A 17,249-nucleotide genomic window follows, 5' to 3' on the forward strand; every position below is an offset into this window, starting at 1 on the left:
TCACTCTAGGATCTTGGCTCCATACAGACTGAACCTGAACTAAGACTTCAGCCTAGAAATCCCTGCTATTGGCTTTCACAGCTCAACTGGCTATCAGGTTATAGTCACTTCAGTCAGCCAGCTGCCTTCTCCATGGCTTCTTGATATGCAGGGAGGTCCCTTTCCTTTGCAGATGCACCCAGGGACTCACATAAAGTTGTTAAGTCAACACTCCCAAGAACTCTGCATTTGATTTGTTTTCTGGATAAACCTGTCTGAAGCAGGGAAACTCACCACTTTATTTCTTTTCAGTTCTTTAATCCTAAAGCCTGGGCTATACTCAAATCATAAATCTGATCACTGAAGTAGCCTTTACCCATCTGCCAAAAATTCCCAAACACACATTTTTCACGGAGACTTTTCTTAGCAGAGCTCTTCCCCTGCAGTGCTTTAACACCATATCCCGATGAACACTGAGTCAGGTGCTTGTGGATTTAGCTGATGAGGCTGAGATTTCCCCATGCCTCGGATTCCTGGTGTGGAATAATCGAGCTAACAGGATCTCTCCCAAGGCTCTGCTGAGAGAAAATAAAATGAAATAATTCATACGCACTTGCACAAGACCTGACTCAAACCCCACCAATATATTTTATTACTTTCTACGTTGTCAGAACACAAGTATTGTGTCTTGCTACCAGAGAGCCATTCCTATGAAGTCAAGCATCCCTCGCAACACTCGGTGTTGCAGGCTCTTTGAATAGTCTATATGATGTCTGTGCGTGCATAGACCAGCTTTCTCTCGCTCTCATGTGTCTGGATGTCCAGATTTCATTATGAAAGAGTCAGAGCCCATCAGAGAACTTGATCAGCAGCCAGGCACGGTTTTTTTCTTCTTGTTGTCCTTTGTCAGGTCTTTGTTCCGCCCCTGGCTACACTCTTACAGAACCACTTACTGGTGATTAAAAGGAGGGACTCGGCCGGCGAAGGCGGGGCCTGAGAGCGCGGGGGGCCCGGCGATTGGGTTCACCCTCGGGGGCTGCGCTTTCTTAAGTGCCAGCCAGCGGGTGCCGGCCAACCTCCCCCCAACCCCCGCCACCCCCAGCCGCCCACTCCGCCCTACCACAGCAGAGGACCAACCGGCCGCCCCAGACGTCAGCCGCGCGCAGCAGAGCCTTGCAATTGAGTTCCGTTTGGCAGCTGCGGACGGGCGGACAGACAGACGGACGGCGGTGGCGATCGAAGGAGCAGGGAGGCCCGCGCGGCGGGAGGGAAGAGAAGTCCGCAGGGCAGGCAAGAGCCAGACCCGCTGCCTCCCCCGACAGAGCCATGGACAGCACTGGCAACGCCACCCTGCTCTTCGGCACCGACAACTCCACCCTGCTCTTCGGCACCGACAACGCCACCCTGTTCTTCGGCCAGTCCACGCTGCTCCCGGACAATTACACCTTGTCGCCCACCGCCAGCAGCCTGAGTCCCGGCCCGGACGCACCCCTCACACCGGCCTCCAGCGCCGGCCCCGGCCCCGTGCTCAGTGTGGCACCCGGGCCCGGAGTCAGTTTCAGCCCCGGCCCCACTCCGACCCCGGCGCCGACGGCCGGCAGCTTCGCGGGCGGGGCGGGTGGCCCAAGCCCGACCCTGTTCGCTCGGCCCGAGGCGGCCCACGAGCCCCCGTTCTGGGACACGCCGCTGAACCACGGGCTGAACGTGTTGGTGGGCGCCGCCCTGTGCATCACCATGCTGGGCCTGGGCTGCACGGTGGACGGGAACCATTTCGGGGCTCACGTCCGCCGGCCGGTGGGCGCGCTGCTGGCAGCGCTCTGCCAGTTCGGCTTCCTGCCGCTGCTGGCCTTCTTGCTGGCGCTCGCCTTCTCCCTGGACGGCTCGGCCGCCGTGGCGGTGCTCCTATGTGGCTGCTGTCCCGGGGGGAATCTCTCCAACCTCATGTCCCTGCTCGTGGACGGCGACATGAACCTCAGGTACGGAGCGGCTATCTAATCGGCGTCAACCGCGTTTACAGCCACGGGTTCAAGACCAAGGAGGGAGGAAGTAGAGGCGGTTAGCATGAGGTGCGGAAGAGCTGCAGAGAAACTGGAGATGAGGGTGATGTACAGGCAGAAGAGGTAGGGTTGGAGGGGAGAAGATCTAGATGGGAACAGAGGTTCTCTGAGGGCTGGGGGTCTCATCCACAGCTCTCTCCCCCACCCTCCCTGACTGTCAGTGCAGGTCTGGGCCCCAGAAGACAAAGGGGACTGGGAAGTCTGAAGCCAGGACTCGCGTGAAATGTAAAAGCAAAATAGGGCTGTTGGCTCCAATAAAGGAAGTAATCTCATATATAAGGTTGTGATTGAGGTCAGTCCAACAAGTAGTATCCGGCAGCTTTCCCATGTCCTTCAGGGTGCTTTGGAGGATTAGAAAAGATAACAAAAATATTCCTTGCCCTCAAAATCATCCAGAGGGTAACCAGTGCAGTAGGCTGCAGAAAGAGAGCCACAGTCCTGAGATTCTATCTCTTACCTGAAGTTCCTAGTTCAACTGGGCTTAGACATGCTGCTCTCTTGGTGCCCCCCTGAGATGAAGCAGGTTCACCTCTGACTTCAAACTGGGGGGCTTGCAGTCTCCCTCTTTCTCCTTTATCCAGTGTGCAAGCAAGGCTCTTAGGCTCAAAGCTGTTCCAACTTCTGTCCATTCCCTTTCCTGCAGCATCATCATGACCATCTCCTCCACTCTCCTGGCCCTGGTCTTGATGCCTCTGTGCCTGTGGATCTACAGCCGGCCTTGGATCGACACTCCCCTGGTGCAGTTACTACCCATAGGGACAGTGATCCTGACCCTCTGCAGCACTCTCATCCCCATCGGTTTAGGCGTCTTCATTCGCTACAGATACAGCCGAGTGGCTGACTACATTGTGAAGGTAAGGCCACTCTTCCCTTTGCCTCCTTTACGTTCGTAGAGGGCCCTTGGTCTCTGACCCATGGCCGAAATGGTGAGAAGTTTGGAAAAGAAGGATGAGGAAGAAAAGGACTGGGCAGCCCTTGCATGGATAAACTTAAAAAATTATGCCAGGAAGATAACTTCCATCCCATCTTTTGGAACTTCAAAAATAACAGCTTTAATTAATATACCAAGGTTTATTAAAAACAGCATAAGATAACAATCAGTACCCATAGGTGGAAACAGATCATAAAGAAAAAAGATGATGGGGCAATTAAACAGCAACATGTTTTTCACTCAGAAGTCATGCATTACTAAAAACCAAAGCAGGTGAAATAAAATGATTTTAATTGGATTTGTGCAGTATTTTAGAAATGCATTACTCTGTTCTTTAAAAGTGGAACTCTAATTCTGAAAAACTCTAGCAGATTCCTTTAAAATGTTTTATTAGTTTTCTAAAAGTAACTTTACACTAATAAGACCAAAGGTAATTCAAAAATTACATTGTGGAATATAATAGAATACACAAAATAAAATTAGGTCCTGGGTAAATAATGCAGAATATATTACCATTACTAAATTTGTGTTTCTTTTTCCTTCCCCATTGTAATATATCATATGATTTCTAAAGCTAGTGAAAGGATGAGATTTCTATTATTTTGTGCTGTATTTCCAATATTGCTTTATTTTTAAAAAGTGATGCTTTTTGTAGCAGTAGAGATTTTGAAATAATTGATTGGAGGAAAAAGATTTAAATATTTGTAAATTAAACTTTCTTTGAAAACTCAAAAACAGTAGTAAATAAGAGTAAACCATGAACAGGATTCTCATTTTAAGAAGTTAAATAAAGTACATAACTAATTACTATAAAATGTATATGCAAATTCCTTTAGAAAACAAAGAGAAAAAGTCTCACCCTAATGTTTAAACTATGTAGATTTAAGATGACATAATCTTTTGTGTTTTACTTATTTTATTTATTAAAATAATCTGATTATACAGAGGGGCTAACTTTAATATGAAAAATAGAGGGCTCTTTTCAATACATATATTCAACCTTGAGTAAAAAAAATATGCTCTGTAATAAACATATATTCTTTGAATGTAATAATTGCAGGTGGACTCTTTACTGTCTGAGCCACCAGGGAAGCCCAATAAATATATACGTACATGTAAATATAAATATTTTAATGTTAAACATATTATACTATAGATCATTTTGAGAGCATTAAGAACTAAGTTTGATCATTAAGCTAATAGTATTAATGTGATGCATTTACTATAAAACCTTAGAAATTCTAAGAGAAAGTCAATCAAATACCCTATTTCCATGCTAAAAATAGATAAATATATTTAAATAACAGACAATCCAATAAGACTGTGTAACTTAAAGATGGACTTATTTCTTAACTAGCACACTCATAAGATCTGCTTCATAATATTTTTATACTTTTGCAAACACTTTAAAATGAGTATTCAATGTCAAATGATTTAAAATGGTTCAAAGGGAATGATTCAGAGCCACTATTTTCACAATGAAGAATCAGATTTCATGTCAAAGCTTTTGATGTAGACACACTTTGAAACTTAATATAAGACAAGTTTTGATTGGTTCATTTGTAGCATGGGTATCTTATAATCTTATTTCAGTACCCTTTTTAGGATAGATTTTTGACCAGCCCAGATAAATTTTGAATGATTTTTTAAAGAGTATATGCCAATCCCACAGACTCCAAAGGATTATCTTCCCACATATATCTATGAAGCCAGAAGCAACATTTAAATGGCTCTGGAACTGTTGTCTTCCTCACAAACACCCACCCAACCCTCTGCCCCACTGAAAACAAACAAACTGCCAGTCTGAAGAACAAGAAGAATTTCTAGGTTTCCATCTTACTATTTACAAGCCTGTCTTTCATGAGTGAAATGTATCAGTCAGACATCAAGATGACATACTGTTTCATAGTCAATTGTTTTGTATCTAAAATCTTTCTATTATATATAATAATTCCTAAGAATCATTAGAGACAGGTGGGAGGTTTCTCATCAACAGATAAAAAGAAGGGAGTTGCAGAATTACAAAGAATTCCTCACATCTTATGTTTACGTTTTTTCTTTTTTCAGACGTAATCTGAGTTGGTAATTCTTGGGTATTACTAACAGTTCTCTGAGATATAAAGTATTTTGAAAGTTAAAAATATTGGACACTCAGTTGCATAAATTAATAGTCTTTTATCTTCTGTGTAAAACCAGAACTAATTTCTTATGGAAAACATGGAGTCCTGTTCAGGGGAAGTAATATCCATCTGTCTACTCCATTCATCAGACTATACCTGTTATATTGGGCTCAGTTCTAACTCTGTTTTTAAGAGGCACATTCACAAATTAAAGAAATGTTCAGAATGGTTGGGCTTCCTAGGTAGTGCTAGTGGTAAAGAATCTGCCTGCCAATGCAGGAGATGCAAGAGATGCGGGTTCGATCCCTGGGTCCGGAGGATCCCTTGGAGGAGGAAAGGGCAACCTACACACAGTATTCCTGTTGGGAAAATCCCACGGATAGAGGAGCCTAGTGAGCTACAATCCATGGGGTGCAAAGAGTCAGACAGGACTGAGCACTCAAAACAAATCTTGACTCCAAAACAGTTATGGGATGGAGGCTGAAAACCTGGGACAATCTGCCCCCAGAGAAGAGTAATAACCTTCCCCTCATAACTGTTTTTTAAACATTTATAGGCTGTTTTTAGGATTAGTCTGTCTGGTCTGTGTTGCTCCTGAGTGCCTATCCAAGACAGGGGCTAGCAGTTATAGAAGGCACATTGTCACTAGACTTAAGAACAGGTCACCAAACAGAGCTATCTGACATGGCCTGGATGCCTCCTGAGGTGATCTACCCATTCTCAAAAATAATGTCAAAAACTTTGCATTCTGTGTAGGAGATCAGACTAGATGGCTCTCCTCTTCCAAGAGTACAGGGTCCCCTTGTTTGAATTCCTCTGCAGCTATCTTATCATTGTTGTCTTTAGGGCATACCCTGCTGGCATTGCACAACCTTAGTTTCCCCACCAGGGACTGAACCCACACCCCCTGCTTTGGGAGTGCAGAGTCTTAACCATTGGACCGCCAGGGAAGTTCCAAAAATTATTTTTGATGGCTTCTCTATTTTCTTTTACTAGATTTCCCTCTGGTCTCTGCTAATGACGCTGGTGGTCCTTTTCATATTGACCGGCACTATGCTAGGACCTGAACTGTTGGCCAGTATTCCAGCAGCTGTTTATGTGGTAGCGATTTTTATGCCTTTGGCAGGCTATGCCTCAGGCTACGGCTTAGCTACTCTCTTTCATCTTCCGCCCAACTGCAAGAGGACAGTGAGCCTGGAAACAGGGAGCCAAAATGTGCAGCTCTGTACCGCCATCCTGAAACTGGCATTTCCACCACAAAACATAGGAAGTATGTACATGTTTCCCTTGCTTTATGCCCTTTTCCAGTCTGCGGAAGCAGGGATTTTTGTTTTAATATATAAAATGTATGGAAGCGGAGTACTGCACAAGCAAGATCCTCTAGAAGATGAAGATACAGATATTTCTTATAAGAAACTGAAAGAAGAGGAAATGGCAGACACGTCCTATGGCACAGTGAAAGCAGATAATTTAATTATGATGGAAACCACTCAGACTTCGCTCTAAACATGGAGATACACAGGAGAGTTTATCTTGCTGAAATACTACTTCATATTTATGGCCTGTGGTAGTGTCTATGGTTTACATAGAGAACAACAGCTGGTTCAAATCATTATACATGTAACAATTTTAATCTACCCACCATAAGGTTGCATTGGTATATCAACCAAGCATTTACATAAATTACAAATCAGTGTTGTAATGTAACTTGCACCTGGGACTGCTAGGTTGATGGCCTGAACAAGTGTGCTTTTTGGTTTTCACCATTACCGATTTCTATGACTGTTTCAAATATGTTAAACAGGGTCTTGGAAATGTAGAATTTTGATGCACTATCTTATATGAGTAAAAACATGCTATATTTGTAAAGCATAATTGAGTTGAATGTAATTGTTGTTAAAGTGTGCTTGCTCAGTTTATAAATACTTGACACTGTTAAAATTTGACCTGTATTCAGACAAATCCCCAAACAGGTCAATTAAACAATGAAATATAATATCTCATTGTCCAACCTGTTTCAAATCAGGGAAAAATTACATTAATGTATTTGATTACTTGATCTGATATCTATTTGTAATGAACAGCCAACATCTTTCTAGTGAACAAGGTATTTGCTTTTCAACTGGGGACTGGTTCCATCTTCAGCGTTTATGTAAACACAGTCTAAATCAGTTTTCCTTTGCAAAGTTTATTTGGTCAAAAAAATCTGTGGAACGACTATCCTCCCCAGAGAGGAGCAATCCCTGGTGGTACTTAACAGCACCTCCGAGTCACCATTTGAGATGGGCGGGGGACGGAGGAGGCGGGGAGGCGGGGAGGGAGTAAGTTCTCCAAGGGAGAAAACAATTAGCCTAGATACGATGCCCTAGAGTGCTTTCCCTATGCACTTACCGAAAGGGTTCAATGCCTAGATTTCTCAGAGCAACTCTGAGATGATTAAATAACATATAACCTGAGATCGAAGGTTATCAGACCCCAAGTAGTCTCCCCAAACCTTCGTATTTTTGCTCACTAGCCAGAGGCACCCAGCCTAGCCTCAACTTCGGAGGCGGCGCAGACAATAACCGAGGAATGGCGACCACCTGGCTCGGTTAATCCGGGGGATGGTTCTGCGGGTATCCTCTTCACCTGGGGCAAGTTCACTTCCAGATCAGTTTTGCATCGCAAAGAAAGCTTTCTTTGCAGATCATTTTAGGATATTCGTGCCGACCTCCGGGTGTGGAATATTCCCACACCAAGGTCGGGAAGGGAACCCTTCGGCGAGGAAGCGAGGACACCAGCGGGTGGCGGGAAGGGTGCGGGGGTGTGGGTGGGGGTGGGGCGCTGCCCCAGCGCAGCGCTGGCCGCGGGGGTGGGGCCCGCGTCCGGCTGCCCCTGGGAGGTCGTCTATTTAGGGCGCCGGGGCCGGCGGGCTGGCGGCAGGGGTACGCTAATGGCTGCCCTGGGGGACGTCGTCCTGGATGGTTACCTGTACCCGGCGTGCGCCCTCTACTCGTACCGGTGCCTCTACCCGGCCGCCGCCGCTAAGGGAAAAAGCGGGGCGGACGAGGGTGGCTGGCGACCCCGGGGCGGGGGCTACCCTCCCGTTTCCTCCTCCTCCGACGGCGCGGCCTCGTCGTCGTTCCCGGGCCACGGGCAGCTGGCGGCCGCCGAGTACGTCCACGGCTACCACCGCGCGCAGCTCATGGCCCTGCTGTCGCAGGTGGGCCCCCGCCGGGTCAGCACTCGGGATGCGGCGGTGCAGGTGAACCCGTGCCGCGACGTGTCGGTGCAGTGCTCGCTGGGGCGGCGGACGCTGGGGCGCAGGGCCCGCGAGTTCGGTCCGAGTCCGGATCCCGAGGACGCGGGCGGCAGCTGCCCGGCCTCCCCGCAGCGCGCCCCCAAGGGCCCGGAGCAGGACAGCCCGCCGAGCCGCGCCCCGCGGCGCGTGCGTTTCCTGCGCACCTTGGCCGTGTACTCGCCCGTGGCCTCCCGCTGCCTAGCCACCCTCCTGGAGGGGGCTGAGGCCGCGGCGGGCCAGCAGACGCCCGGGGAGCCGGAGGCTGAGCGAGAGCCGCCACCTGCGAGGCCCCGAGGCCCCGAGGCGGGAGACGGGTCGGCGGGCAAGTTGTCCCAGCGGCTGCAGCCTGAGGAGGACGAGGCCCAGGCCGCAGTACCCGCGAGCCGCGAGCAGCCCCCGCCCGTCGCCAAGGTCCCGGGCACCGCTGGCGAGAGATCGTCGCCCCGGAGCCCCCAGCCGGGCAAAGAGCGCCTGCGCTTCCAGGTGAGACCCGAGTTGGCCTGGGAACTGGCAGGGGATCCCCGAAGTCGTGTGGGCTCCCATCCCCGTCCAGGTGCCCGCCCTCGGCTACTCTCGACATGTGGAGGCGCGGGTTCCCTTTACGCGCCGGCACGCTTCGGTGCCTTTCGGTGGCTGCTGAAGTCTATCTCGTCAGCATGAAATCGAGTGTGGTGTGTTTGTTGCTATTATCGTAGAACTCCAGCTGCACAGGGGTGGCTGTAGAAAAGCTCTTAACATTCTTATTCCCGAGAGTATTTGCTGACCGCCAGAGTGTAGTGAGCTGTATACAGCAAATACATTGTATGTACACTTGGATGATCCAGGATGGGTCTCAGAACATGAGAAGGTGAACTTATTGGCCAGGAGAGTCGATTCCGTGGATCCCACTCTCAGTTTTGAATTCAGTGTGTTAGAAACTGTAACCATTGACTACTGGGGTGCTGGTCAGGATTTTACCTTGCATTTAAGACGCACCCCTATTCGGAAATCTGATGGTCCTGCTGAAGTGTGCGCGCTGCCGAGCGTGCATTGCTGCCCAAGAGCTGCAGGCATGGAGGGCCGTGTGGTAGTTGCCTGAACGCTAAAGAGCTGGAACGCACTGAAGGGTTGTAACCCAGCGGAGGAGAAAGACATGAGAAGTAGTAAGAGGCCTGGAGGAGTCCTTCTGATGTCTCCTCCAGGCCCTCAGGGCTATCTAGTGGGAGTCCCGGAAGCAAATAGAGTGAAACAGATTTGTACACGTTATGACCGCTCCAAACTGTGTTGATACTCAACGTTTAACCTTCCTGGACTTCAGCTTCCTCACCTCTGAAAATGCTGAGTCTTCCAAAGTTCCTTTCAATCCTAAAGACCTAACTTGAAAAACCTGTTTGTAACTTCTTACTGAGAATAACTTAAAAAATAAGGTAATACTACATTTGTTCATATTGTATATGAATTAATGGCTTATCCATATTTTCAACTCTCAGCACCATTTGGTAGAAACTTAATTAGCAACGTAAAGAGCTTTTTTTCAAGGTGTTCACCCAAGATTATTTTAGGGTGCAGTCTTATTTCTTCCTTTTGACTACTTCATATGTGTGTGCTAAGGTCAGATCTTAAATTTTACAGAAAGAAAAACCCTCCCTCTAGAATCCCAAGATTCAGGAACCCTGTATGTTTGGCTTTCCCCTTGCCTGTCTGCAGGAAAACACCTGTTTAGTAAACTGCTGTTTGAATCAAGTAAATGTGGAACACAAACTTCTGTGGGCCCATGCTTTTCTATTCCATACTTGATTAAGCTGTTAGCTTTCCTAATTGTTACCTTGTGGAGACCAACTTGAACCTGATTCTACTTTCCTCCATGAAGCAGAATGCCAGATTTAAGTATCAGATCCTTTCCAGGCTGCTTGAGATGAAGGCTGATTCAGATGGCAAGTTGGTTAAACTCTGCTCTTCTTTCGCTCAGTTCTTAGAGCAGAAATATGGCTACTATCACTGCAAGGACTGCAATATCCGCTGGGAAAGTGCCTATGTGTGGTGTGTACAAGGCACTAACAAGGTAAGCAATGCCCTGTCACCAGCGTCATCCTGACAAAAGGTTCAGGAGGGTTTGGACTTTAAATTTTTCCTTTGTCCGATCAGGTTTACTACAAGCAGTTTTGCCGAACATGCCAGAAGTCTTATAACCCTTACCGAGTGGAGGATATCACCTGCCAAGTAAATTGAACATTTGCATTTTATGCGTGAACTAGATAGTGATGAGAAGGTTTAGGAGTAGTTTCTTGAATATATTTCCTAAGAGAGCCTAGATTCCCAGTGACCTGAGGTTTTGATTCCTTTCTGGAAGGAGTTGTAGAAATAATACTCAACTGGGAAGCCAGGTCTCAATGTTCGTTTCCTCCTGCTCTTGTAAACCTGCTCTTGTCGTGTGAACATCTCTGGAGACTGTTGTCTCACTTGCAATGTAGAAGAATGTTTGCTTTACCTGACACTCAGTCCAGTTCAGGAGAGAGTAAATTTAAAGAACAGAATACCTTTTAACATGAGGTAGTACAGGCTGACAATTTTATGCAAATACATTTCATGAAGCATGTACCCAAGTTATAAGTATTTAGTAAGAATGCGAGTTTTTCAAAGTTTTCTGCTTTGCCTTAGTTCAGAAAGGAATTTGTTTTTAAATAAACCTAAGTTGCATGGCTTTATCAGGTTAAGTGGTAACAGGTTGCTTGTTAACTGAGCACTGCCTTGTGATAACGGGCTGTGATAATCAAAGAGGGAAGAAGGAACTAGGCTGTTAAACCACACCGCTAGTGGACCTTGACTTGCCAGTTGAGACTAATCAATGCCCTTGACTCAGAGTAGAGCAAGTTCTAAAGTAGAGAGGAATCTGACAAGGAAATCGAACTTACTAACAGCTCTGCTTTTGGCCCAGCAGCTGTTCTGCCTTCTGCCTCAGCTTGAGGTCCTTTGCAGCAGGGAGAGGGCCAACGTCAGCCACGGGTGACAGGCCTGCTACTAGCTCCTGGCCTCACACCTTCACTTTTGTTGTCAGACTCCTCTCCTACCTGGTGGCTCTCCACCCTGGCTTCAAGGATAGGAAAAGATTTCCTCTTAAACGTCTTCAGAAGAAGCTTCACAATTCAGAATCGAATCCTATGCAAAATGGGAGCAGGAGTGCGTGACGGAAGCGCTCAGTTCCTCCCATTCCTGTCCTTGCAGACAGAACCTTGCTTAGTGTACATTCAGTTAGTATTTGAATGGACTAGAGAAACAACTTTGAAGTTCCAGGATATCACCAAGGGTTTATCTCCTGTACGCATGTCTCACTTTGATTTTTTTCAGAATTGTAAACAGACTAGATGCTCCTGCCCGGTGAAACTTCGCCATGTGGACCCCAAAAGGCCCCACCGTCAAGATTTGTGTGGGAGATGCAAAGGCAAACGCCTATCCTGTGACAGCACTTTCAGTTTCAAATATATCATTTAAGTGAATGGGGGGAAACCCACCCCCCCCCAAAACCGTGGTCCCGCTGAATGTGTGCTGGTGGCGCAGACAAGTGAGCTGAGTTTTTTCCCCTCATGTCCCTCCTCCTCTTCTGCTGCTCCCTCGAAATACTTCATGAAAGGCTGTTTGGCAAAACTGTCAAATAAAAGCATTGCAAAACAGTTGATACACTGCATAAAATGCGTAGGAGAGCCTGTCTTAACAGTCTGTGCCTGTTACGTTAGTATTTGTCCATTGCTTATGGAGCAGCCAGGGTCTGAGTTAGGCTAGTCACTACTTGACAGTATGAAGGGACTCACTGATGGGATGTTTTATTGCTTGTAGGTCTGATGCCTATAAGAAATTAATTGAACAAAAAAGCCATCTATTAAAATGAGCATTCTTCTGCAGGAGGCAAAGGCAGAGCTAGGCCTTGATGTTTGAGTGGACCCAGAGTCAGAACCGGGAGTGGACGTCTTTCAGATTCTCTCAGTGTAGTAGGTGCTGAGGGACAAAGGCTGTGAGAACCTGACTTGCTGACAGCATCACAGATACAGAACAGATGTGGACTGAAATGGGTGGGGGGAGCTGAGGGCAGTTTTTAGATGTTAAATAACTTCAAATGAACTTCAACTGGTAATGGAACATTAAAGTCTCCTAAATGTATTTAAAGATGCAGTTAAGAGGCAGTTTTAGCCTTTGTCATTGTAGACTTGCAGTTCTGTGGGTGGAGTGTTCGGCATCATTTAACACTATCTTGACTGTGCCTAATAGTGTTCGTCATCATTTACCACTATCCTGACTGTGCCTAATAGCTTTCTACCAGATTACCAAGAAAACACCGAGACCCTGGAGCATTGGTGGGGGTGGGGTATGACAGGAGGGATTCTAATGAAATCAGAGTTGAGAGCTATTGGTTTCCTGGTTACAGAAACAACATAATTGGAACCAGGTGCTAATTATGCCTTCCAAATTTTTAACCATCCCACTTTAGTTAACCCTTACTACCTTAGAGTGACCATGTATATAGTAAGTCTGTTAAACATCTTGGATGTTTGTACGTAGATAAATACGGGGAGTAAAACTAAAATTGAAGTCTCTAGAATCTTTTATAGTGGGGGGAAGGCCTCTAACCCCATGGCCTGGTGTTTGTAAAAATGCAGATTCTTAGGCTTCTGTTCCTACTGAATCACTACCTGGAGGTGAAGTGTTTAATAAGCACCCCAGATGTTGCTTATGTAATTGAAGTGTGAAAACAACTGAGTCAGCCCTGCAGTTCCCACGGAGAAACATGGCTGTGGCCTTTGCCCTGATAACGCTTCCAGTGTGGTGGGTGTATGCCCATTAATTTCTGCACAAAACTTCTGCTATGCTCTATGTAAGAGCCACTTAGCACCTAGTAGAAAACAAAAGGGATCTGACTTGGGGAGGGAAGAGAAGACTTGCCTGAAAAAAATGATACTACAGCTGAGCTAAAGTTTGGATGAGCTGAATTAGGTGAAGAGGGAAAGAACTTTTCTAGACTAGGCTAACGTGCAAAGGCCCAGTGGTAGAGAAAGCCAGGAGGCCCCAGTGGCAGAATACACAGGGGTGGGTGTGAAGGCTGGCATCACTGGTGTACCCAGGCTGGGGCAACCGGTCCTCACATGTCATCAGTGAGGATCCACTGAAAGGCTTTAAAGCTGTGGTGGAGGCTTTAAAGCTTAGTGACAGATTCACCTTTAAAAAAAAAAACTCTGGCAATACCATGTGTGCTTGTAAACCCATAAGGAGTCTTGCAAAGATCAAATGGCGGTGGGGCCAAAGAGAAATGCAGGACGAGGACCATAGGGTGTGGGTGAAGGTGATGAGTTTTGTGTTAATGATGTTAACTCATCATGAGGTCACTGGTAGGTACAGGGACAGGAAACCAATCTTACATGTCATGCAAGAGGTACATATTTACTCTGAGCATCTGATGAACAAATGAGGAACAATAGAAATGAGCCCTACAACGAGCCCTAGGACAAACTCAGTGGTTATTAACATGGCTATTAATCATTCTTTAGGCTTAACATTGCCATTAATTTTCCCAACAGCGCAGTTAACCCTATTTTACAGTTGAGCAAAGCCAGGATCAGAGTATGTTTTACTTAGTGGCTATTCAGAAACTGAACAAAGTGGTATGAGAACTCGTGATGAGAGTTATGGTCAGAACATTCTGGCAATGAAGCACTATCAAACTGTATGTATAATTAGAGATTTATATGATTTTTCTGAGTGAGAGACTGAGAGGCTAGAAAGAAATACCCCAGAATGCTATTCTCTCTGGGTATCAAGGGAAGTGATTCTAGTTTTGTTCATATTTCTTACATTTGCTAAAGTGACAGTTTTGAAATTTTGAAAATTTAAAAATGCCATAAAGTACAACTATATTGACGTCGATTCCTCTCTCTCGTATAGATTATGCTGGTGGATAAGCAGTTCTTGGAGACCAAAAGGAGGGATGCTCGCTCTGGCTTTGGTGAGTGTCCCGAGACTGTGTAACTGTTTTCTGAATTTAGGATGGACTCTTGTGGGGGCGGGGGGCATCACACCCTCCCCATCTTACATTACTAAAAGTAAAAATATGTTCTAAATCATGTAAACCTTTGGAGAAACCACAGTATCTCATGTTATTGTACAGACTTACTATTTAAAAATGATAAATTTAGCAGGCAAAAGAAAAGTTGTAAATGAACAAAAACTGGGCTCTGATTGAAACTAAGGTGTTTAATAAATTAAGCATTTGATACATTTTGTTAATGAATGTACACTTTGGATCCAGAGGACAAGGAGCATCCAAGTATAGGTTTTAAGAAAATCTGATTTGCAGAGGGAAATCCTAATGATTTTATATCTGCATCTTGCTTTCTGTAGGTGTACTCATCTTTATTACATTATTAATAGACTTAGTTACATATGAATAGGAAAAGGAAATTTCAAATGTATGGAAGGTTTGGGTAATTAGTCAGTTGAACTAAATGTGTTCTCCCCTTTTGAAGGACAATTTTTTTTTTTTTTTAGAAATAGTCAAGGCAACATTTGAAAAGTTCCTTAATGAGGCACACTATAATCATTCATCCTTTCTTAAAATACAACACAGACCAACAGCTACAATGCTTTTTAACAAAAAGGATATAAGGAGGGTGAGAAAAATAGGGGATGGTGAGATAGGATGTAAAGTGTGGTGTGTCTCCAGACACCACTGCTCTCTTCCTGCCCCACACCCAGAAGTCATTAAATAATTTAAAGGACACCATTTACAGTACCAGAACACCATCAAAATAATTGTTTTTATCAGGGTCAAAAAATACAGTGATTATGAATGTGCTGTGACCAGTTACAGAATTTTATAGGTAACATAACTCTAGTCAGCAGTCCAATGGCGTGCGCGGTGCCCTCAGTTAATGCACTTGAGCATAATTACATTTCTGGCAGGGTCCGCACCGCCAAGAAAAGGCAAAGCTAAGCATTTCATTTCTACATTCTAAACTCTGGAATCCCAGAGCCCAGTTTAAAAGAAAAGTCACAGTGGATAAGAGATGCATATAAAAAATACAAGGTGTTCCTTTCAAATCAGAGGAATTTGTGGGACTACATTCATTTCTTTTACAAAATGCTATTTTAAAAAAAGGACAGAGAAATCCAGTCCATGTTATGCTGCAAACTTGGACAGTGAATAAGGGTATTGCATGTTTTGGTTAAGTCAGTCTTCAGGCTTCCTTTCATCTTCCCCCGTAGCCCCGGGTTCCTTAAGGGTGAAACATGTACGTCCTGCATAAACATACACAAATGTGTGTGCATCTCTCTTCTTGAATTCTGCAGACTTTCAGTGCCCGCAAGTCACATATTCTACCATCAATGACCACAGTTTCTTTAGCTTTGTACACCTCTTCTTGTATAACAGTGCATTGCACAAATGTACAAGAAAATACCAGTTTTAATCTATACAGTTTCTATAATAATTATGGAGTAAAATAAGTTAACTTTTCTAATGAGAAGCGCTGACGGGCAGCATACATCTTTATTGTACATTTTAAAGTCTCCGCAGGCATCTACTTTGGTTAGTTATCAACAATTGTAACATAAGCACTGATCAGAGAACTGAGCAGCATTCCAATAACGTTAACAGATATATTATTTCTTTTCGAAATACTGGGAAAGCCCAGTTTTAAAATATTATTAAAATGTCCTAACATTTACACACTATGAAGAGTTAGATCTAATAAAATAAATTTTTTCAAAAATAATCTTGCAGTGCTCTTTTAGGCATGCTCTGAGACGTTATCACCAAACACCCATACCTTGAAAATATGACTATCACATATGCACACATCTCAGCTCACACACACACACACACACACACAATTCCTTATACAGACCAAAAGAACAAAACACCCACGCCCTTATCCCACATATTGGGAAAAAAAAAAATCAATGGTTTTTGCAAATAAGTCTTTCTGTGTCTATCTATCCGAATGAATGTTCTTCATGTAGATGACTAAGCATCAGTTGTCGATTATGCTTGTGACTGCTAGAAACCCAAGCAGCTCTGCAGGTCTTCAGCTAAAATGAACCAGCCTCGATTTCAGCCTCATTTTACCTGCTTTCCAATGTCTCAGTATTAGAGGCCATTATTGCAGACATTCTTAGAGTTCTTTTCTTTCTCCAGAAAGTATTGTATTTGTATGCATCACTTTTAGCCCTTTTCTTTTCACGTAGGTAAAGTCATTTAAAAAATTCTTTCTTTATACGCTTATTGTGGGAGGTATTGGCAGCTGTTAAGATGATTAGTTTTTTCCCCTTCAGATGTGGCTCTGACATTCTTTTTTACCTTGAGAAAGTTTGACATTAGTTACACTGGGGTTGTGGATGCTGCCAGAAAAAGTCGTCAGTGAACTGCAAGGGTCCATAAAAGGTGCTTGTTAATATTCTTAATCATCTTCAGTTCAGTCTTTTCCTGAATGCCTGAAGTTTCTCAAAATCCAGTGCTCACCAAATTTCCAATTGGTTTGGCCTGTGCGAGGAGTTGGTATGATTGCACCGTGCGTAGAGACTCTCTTATTTCTAGGTTAAGTTCCATCAGTTTGTAGTTGGCTTCTGACATGTCCAGGTCAGAGCCTATGACTGCAAAGCTTCCCGTCTGGCCCAGCGTCTGGTGGTGGAAATAGATGTGTAATAGCGTCTGGACAGGGGCGTCTTCACAGCTGCCAAAGATGTCATTGGGCCAGAGAGATCTGAAAGCACACAGTATTTGTAAGTCCTGAGAGTCACAGCAATCATTCCAGATTAAGTACTTTTAAGTTAATACTTACAAAAAAAGTAATTTCCTTATGAATCACTGAGGATCTGTTTTAACATTTTAACAAATATTACTGAAAGTAGCACTGAGAATG

The 17,249-nt window shown here is 44.9% G+C and overlaps 3 protein-coding genes across 13 annotated transcripts in view; 2 read left to right on the forward strand and 1 right to left on the reverse strand.

The window, feature by feature from the left end:
- Positions 1-967: 967 nt before the first annotated feature.
- SLC10A4 (solute carrier family 10 member 4) lies at positions 968-6,959 on the forward strand. Its single transcript, XM_069594066.2, has 3 exons — positions 968-1,955; positions 2,680-2,890; positions 6,084-6,959. Exons 1-3 carry the CDS (start codon positions 1,306-1,308, stop codon positions 6,591-6,593), a joined length of 1,371 nt encoding a protein of 456 aa, XP_069450167.1. The 5' UTR covers positions 968-1,305; the 3' UTR covers positions 6,594-6,959.
- Positions 6,960-8,019: 1,060 nt separating this feature from the next.
- On the forward strand, positions 8,020-11,835 carry ZAR1 (zygote arrest 1). The gene is made up of 4 exons (XM_069594067.1): positions 8,020-8,850; positions 10,316-10,408; positions 10,492-10,566; positions 11,692-11,835. Exons 1-4 carry the CDS (start codon positions 8,020-8,022, stop codon positions 11,833-11,835), a joined length of 1,143 nt encoding a protein of 380 aa, XP_069450168.1.
- A 2,728-nt stretch (positions 11,836-14,563) lies between these two features.
- The window catches only part of FRYL (FRY like transcription coactivator), a 260,551-nt gene continuing 257,865 nt past the window's right edge, over positions 14,564-17,249 (reverse strand). For 8 of the 11 annotated variants that reach the window (XM_069594063.1, XM_069594061.1, XM_069594060.1 and 5 more), the window contains one exon: positions 14,564-17,090. In XM_069594063.1, coding sequence (XP_069450164.1) covers positions 16,832-17,090 — 259 coding nt within the window. In that variant the 3' untranslated portion in view covers positions 14,564-16,831. The remainder of the gene's footprint in view (positions 17,091-17,249) is intronic. The other 3 variants (XR_011257763.1, XM_069594064.1, XR_011257764.1) reach the window with 2 other exon arrangements.

Source organism: Ovis canadensis, chromosome 6, assembly GCF_042477335.2.
Source record: "Ovis canadensis isolate MfBH-ARS-UI-01 breed Bighorn chromosome 6, ARS-UI_OviCan_v2, whole genome shotgun sequence".
Taxonomy (NCBI): Eukaryota; Metazoa; Chordata; class Mammalia; order Artiodactyla; family Bovidae; genus Ovis; species Ovis canadensis.

What these genes read in the sequence shown, in the direction of transcription:
- SLC10A4 (XM_069594066.2), top strand. Translation starts at nt 1,306, where the DNA reads ATGGACAGCACTGGCAACGCCACCCTGCTCTTCGGCACCGACAACTCC. An exon ending in GACGGCGACATGAACCTCAG is followed by an intron (nt 1,956 to 2,679) that starts GTACGGAGCGGC and finishes CCTTTCCTGCAG; the next exon opens with CATCATCATGACCATCTCCT. An exon ending in TGGCTGACTACATTGTGAAG is followed by an intron (nt 2,891 to 6,083) that starts GTAAGGCCACTC and finishes TTCTTTTACTAG; the next exon opens with ATTTCCCTCTGGTCTCTGCT.
- ZAR1 (XM_069594067.1), top strand. Translation starts at nt 8,020, where the DNA reads ATGGCTGCCCTGGGGGACGTCGTCCTGGATGGTTACCTGTACCCGGCG. An exon ending in AAGAGCGCCTGCGCTTCCAG is followed by an intron (nt 8,851 to 10,315) that starts GTGAGACCCGAG and finishes TCTTTCGCTCAG; the next exon opens with TTCTTAGAGCAGAAATATGG. An exon ending in TGGAGGATATCACCTGCCAA is followed by an intron (nt 10,567 to 11,691) that starts GTAAATTGAACA and finishes GATTTTTTTCAG; the next exon opens with AATTGTAAACAGACTAGATG.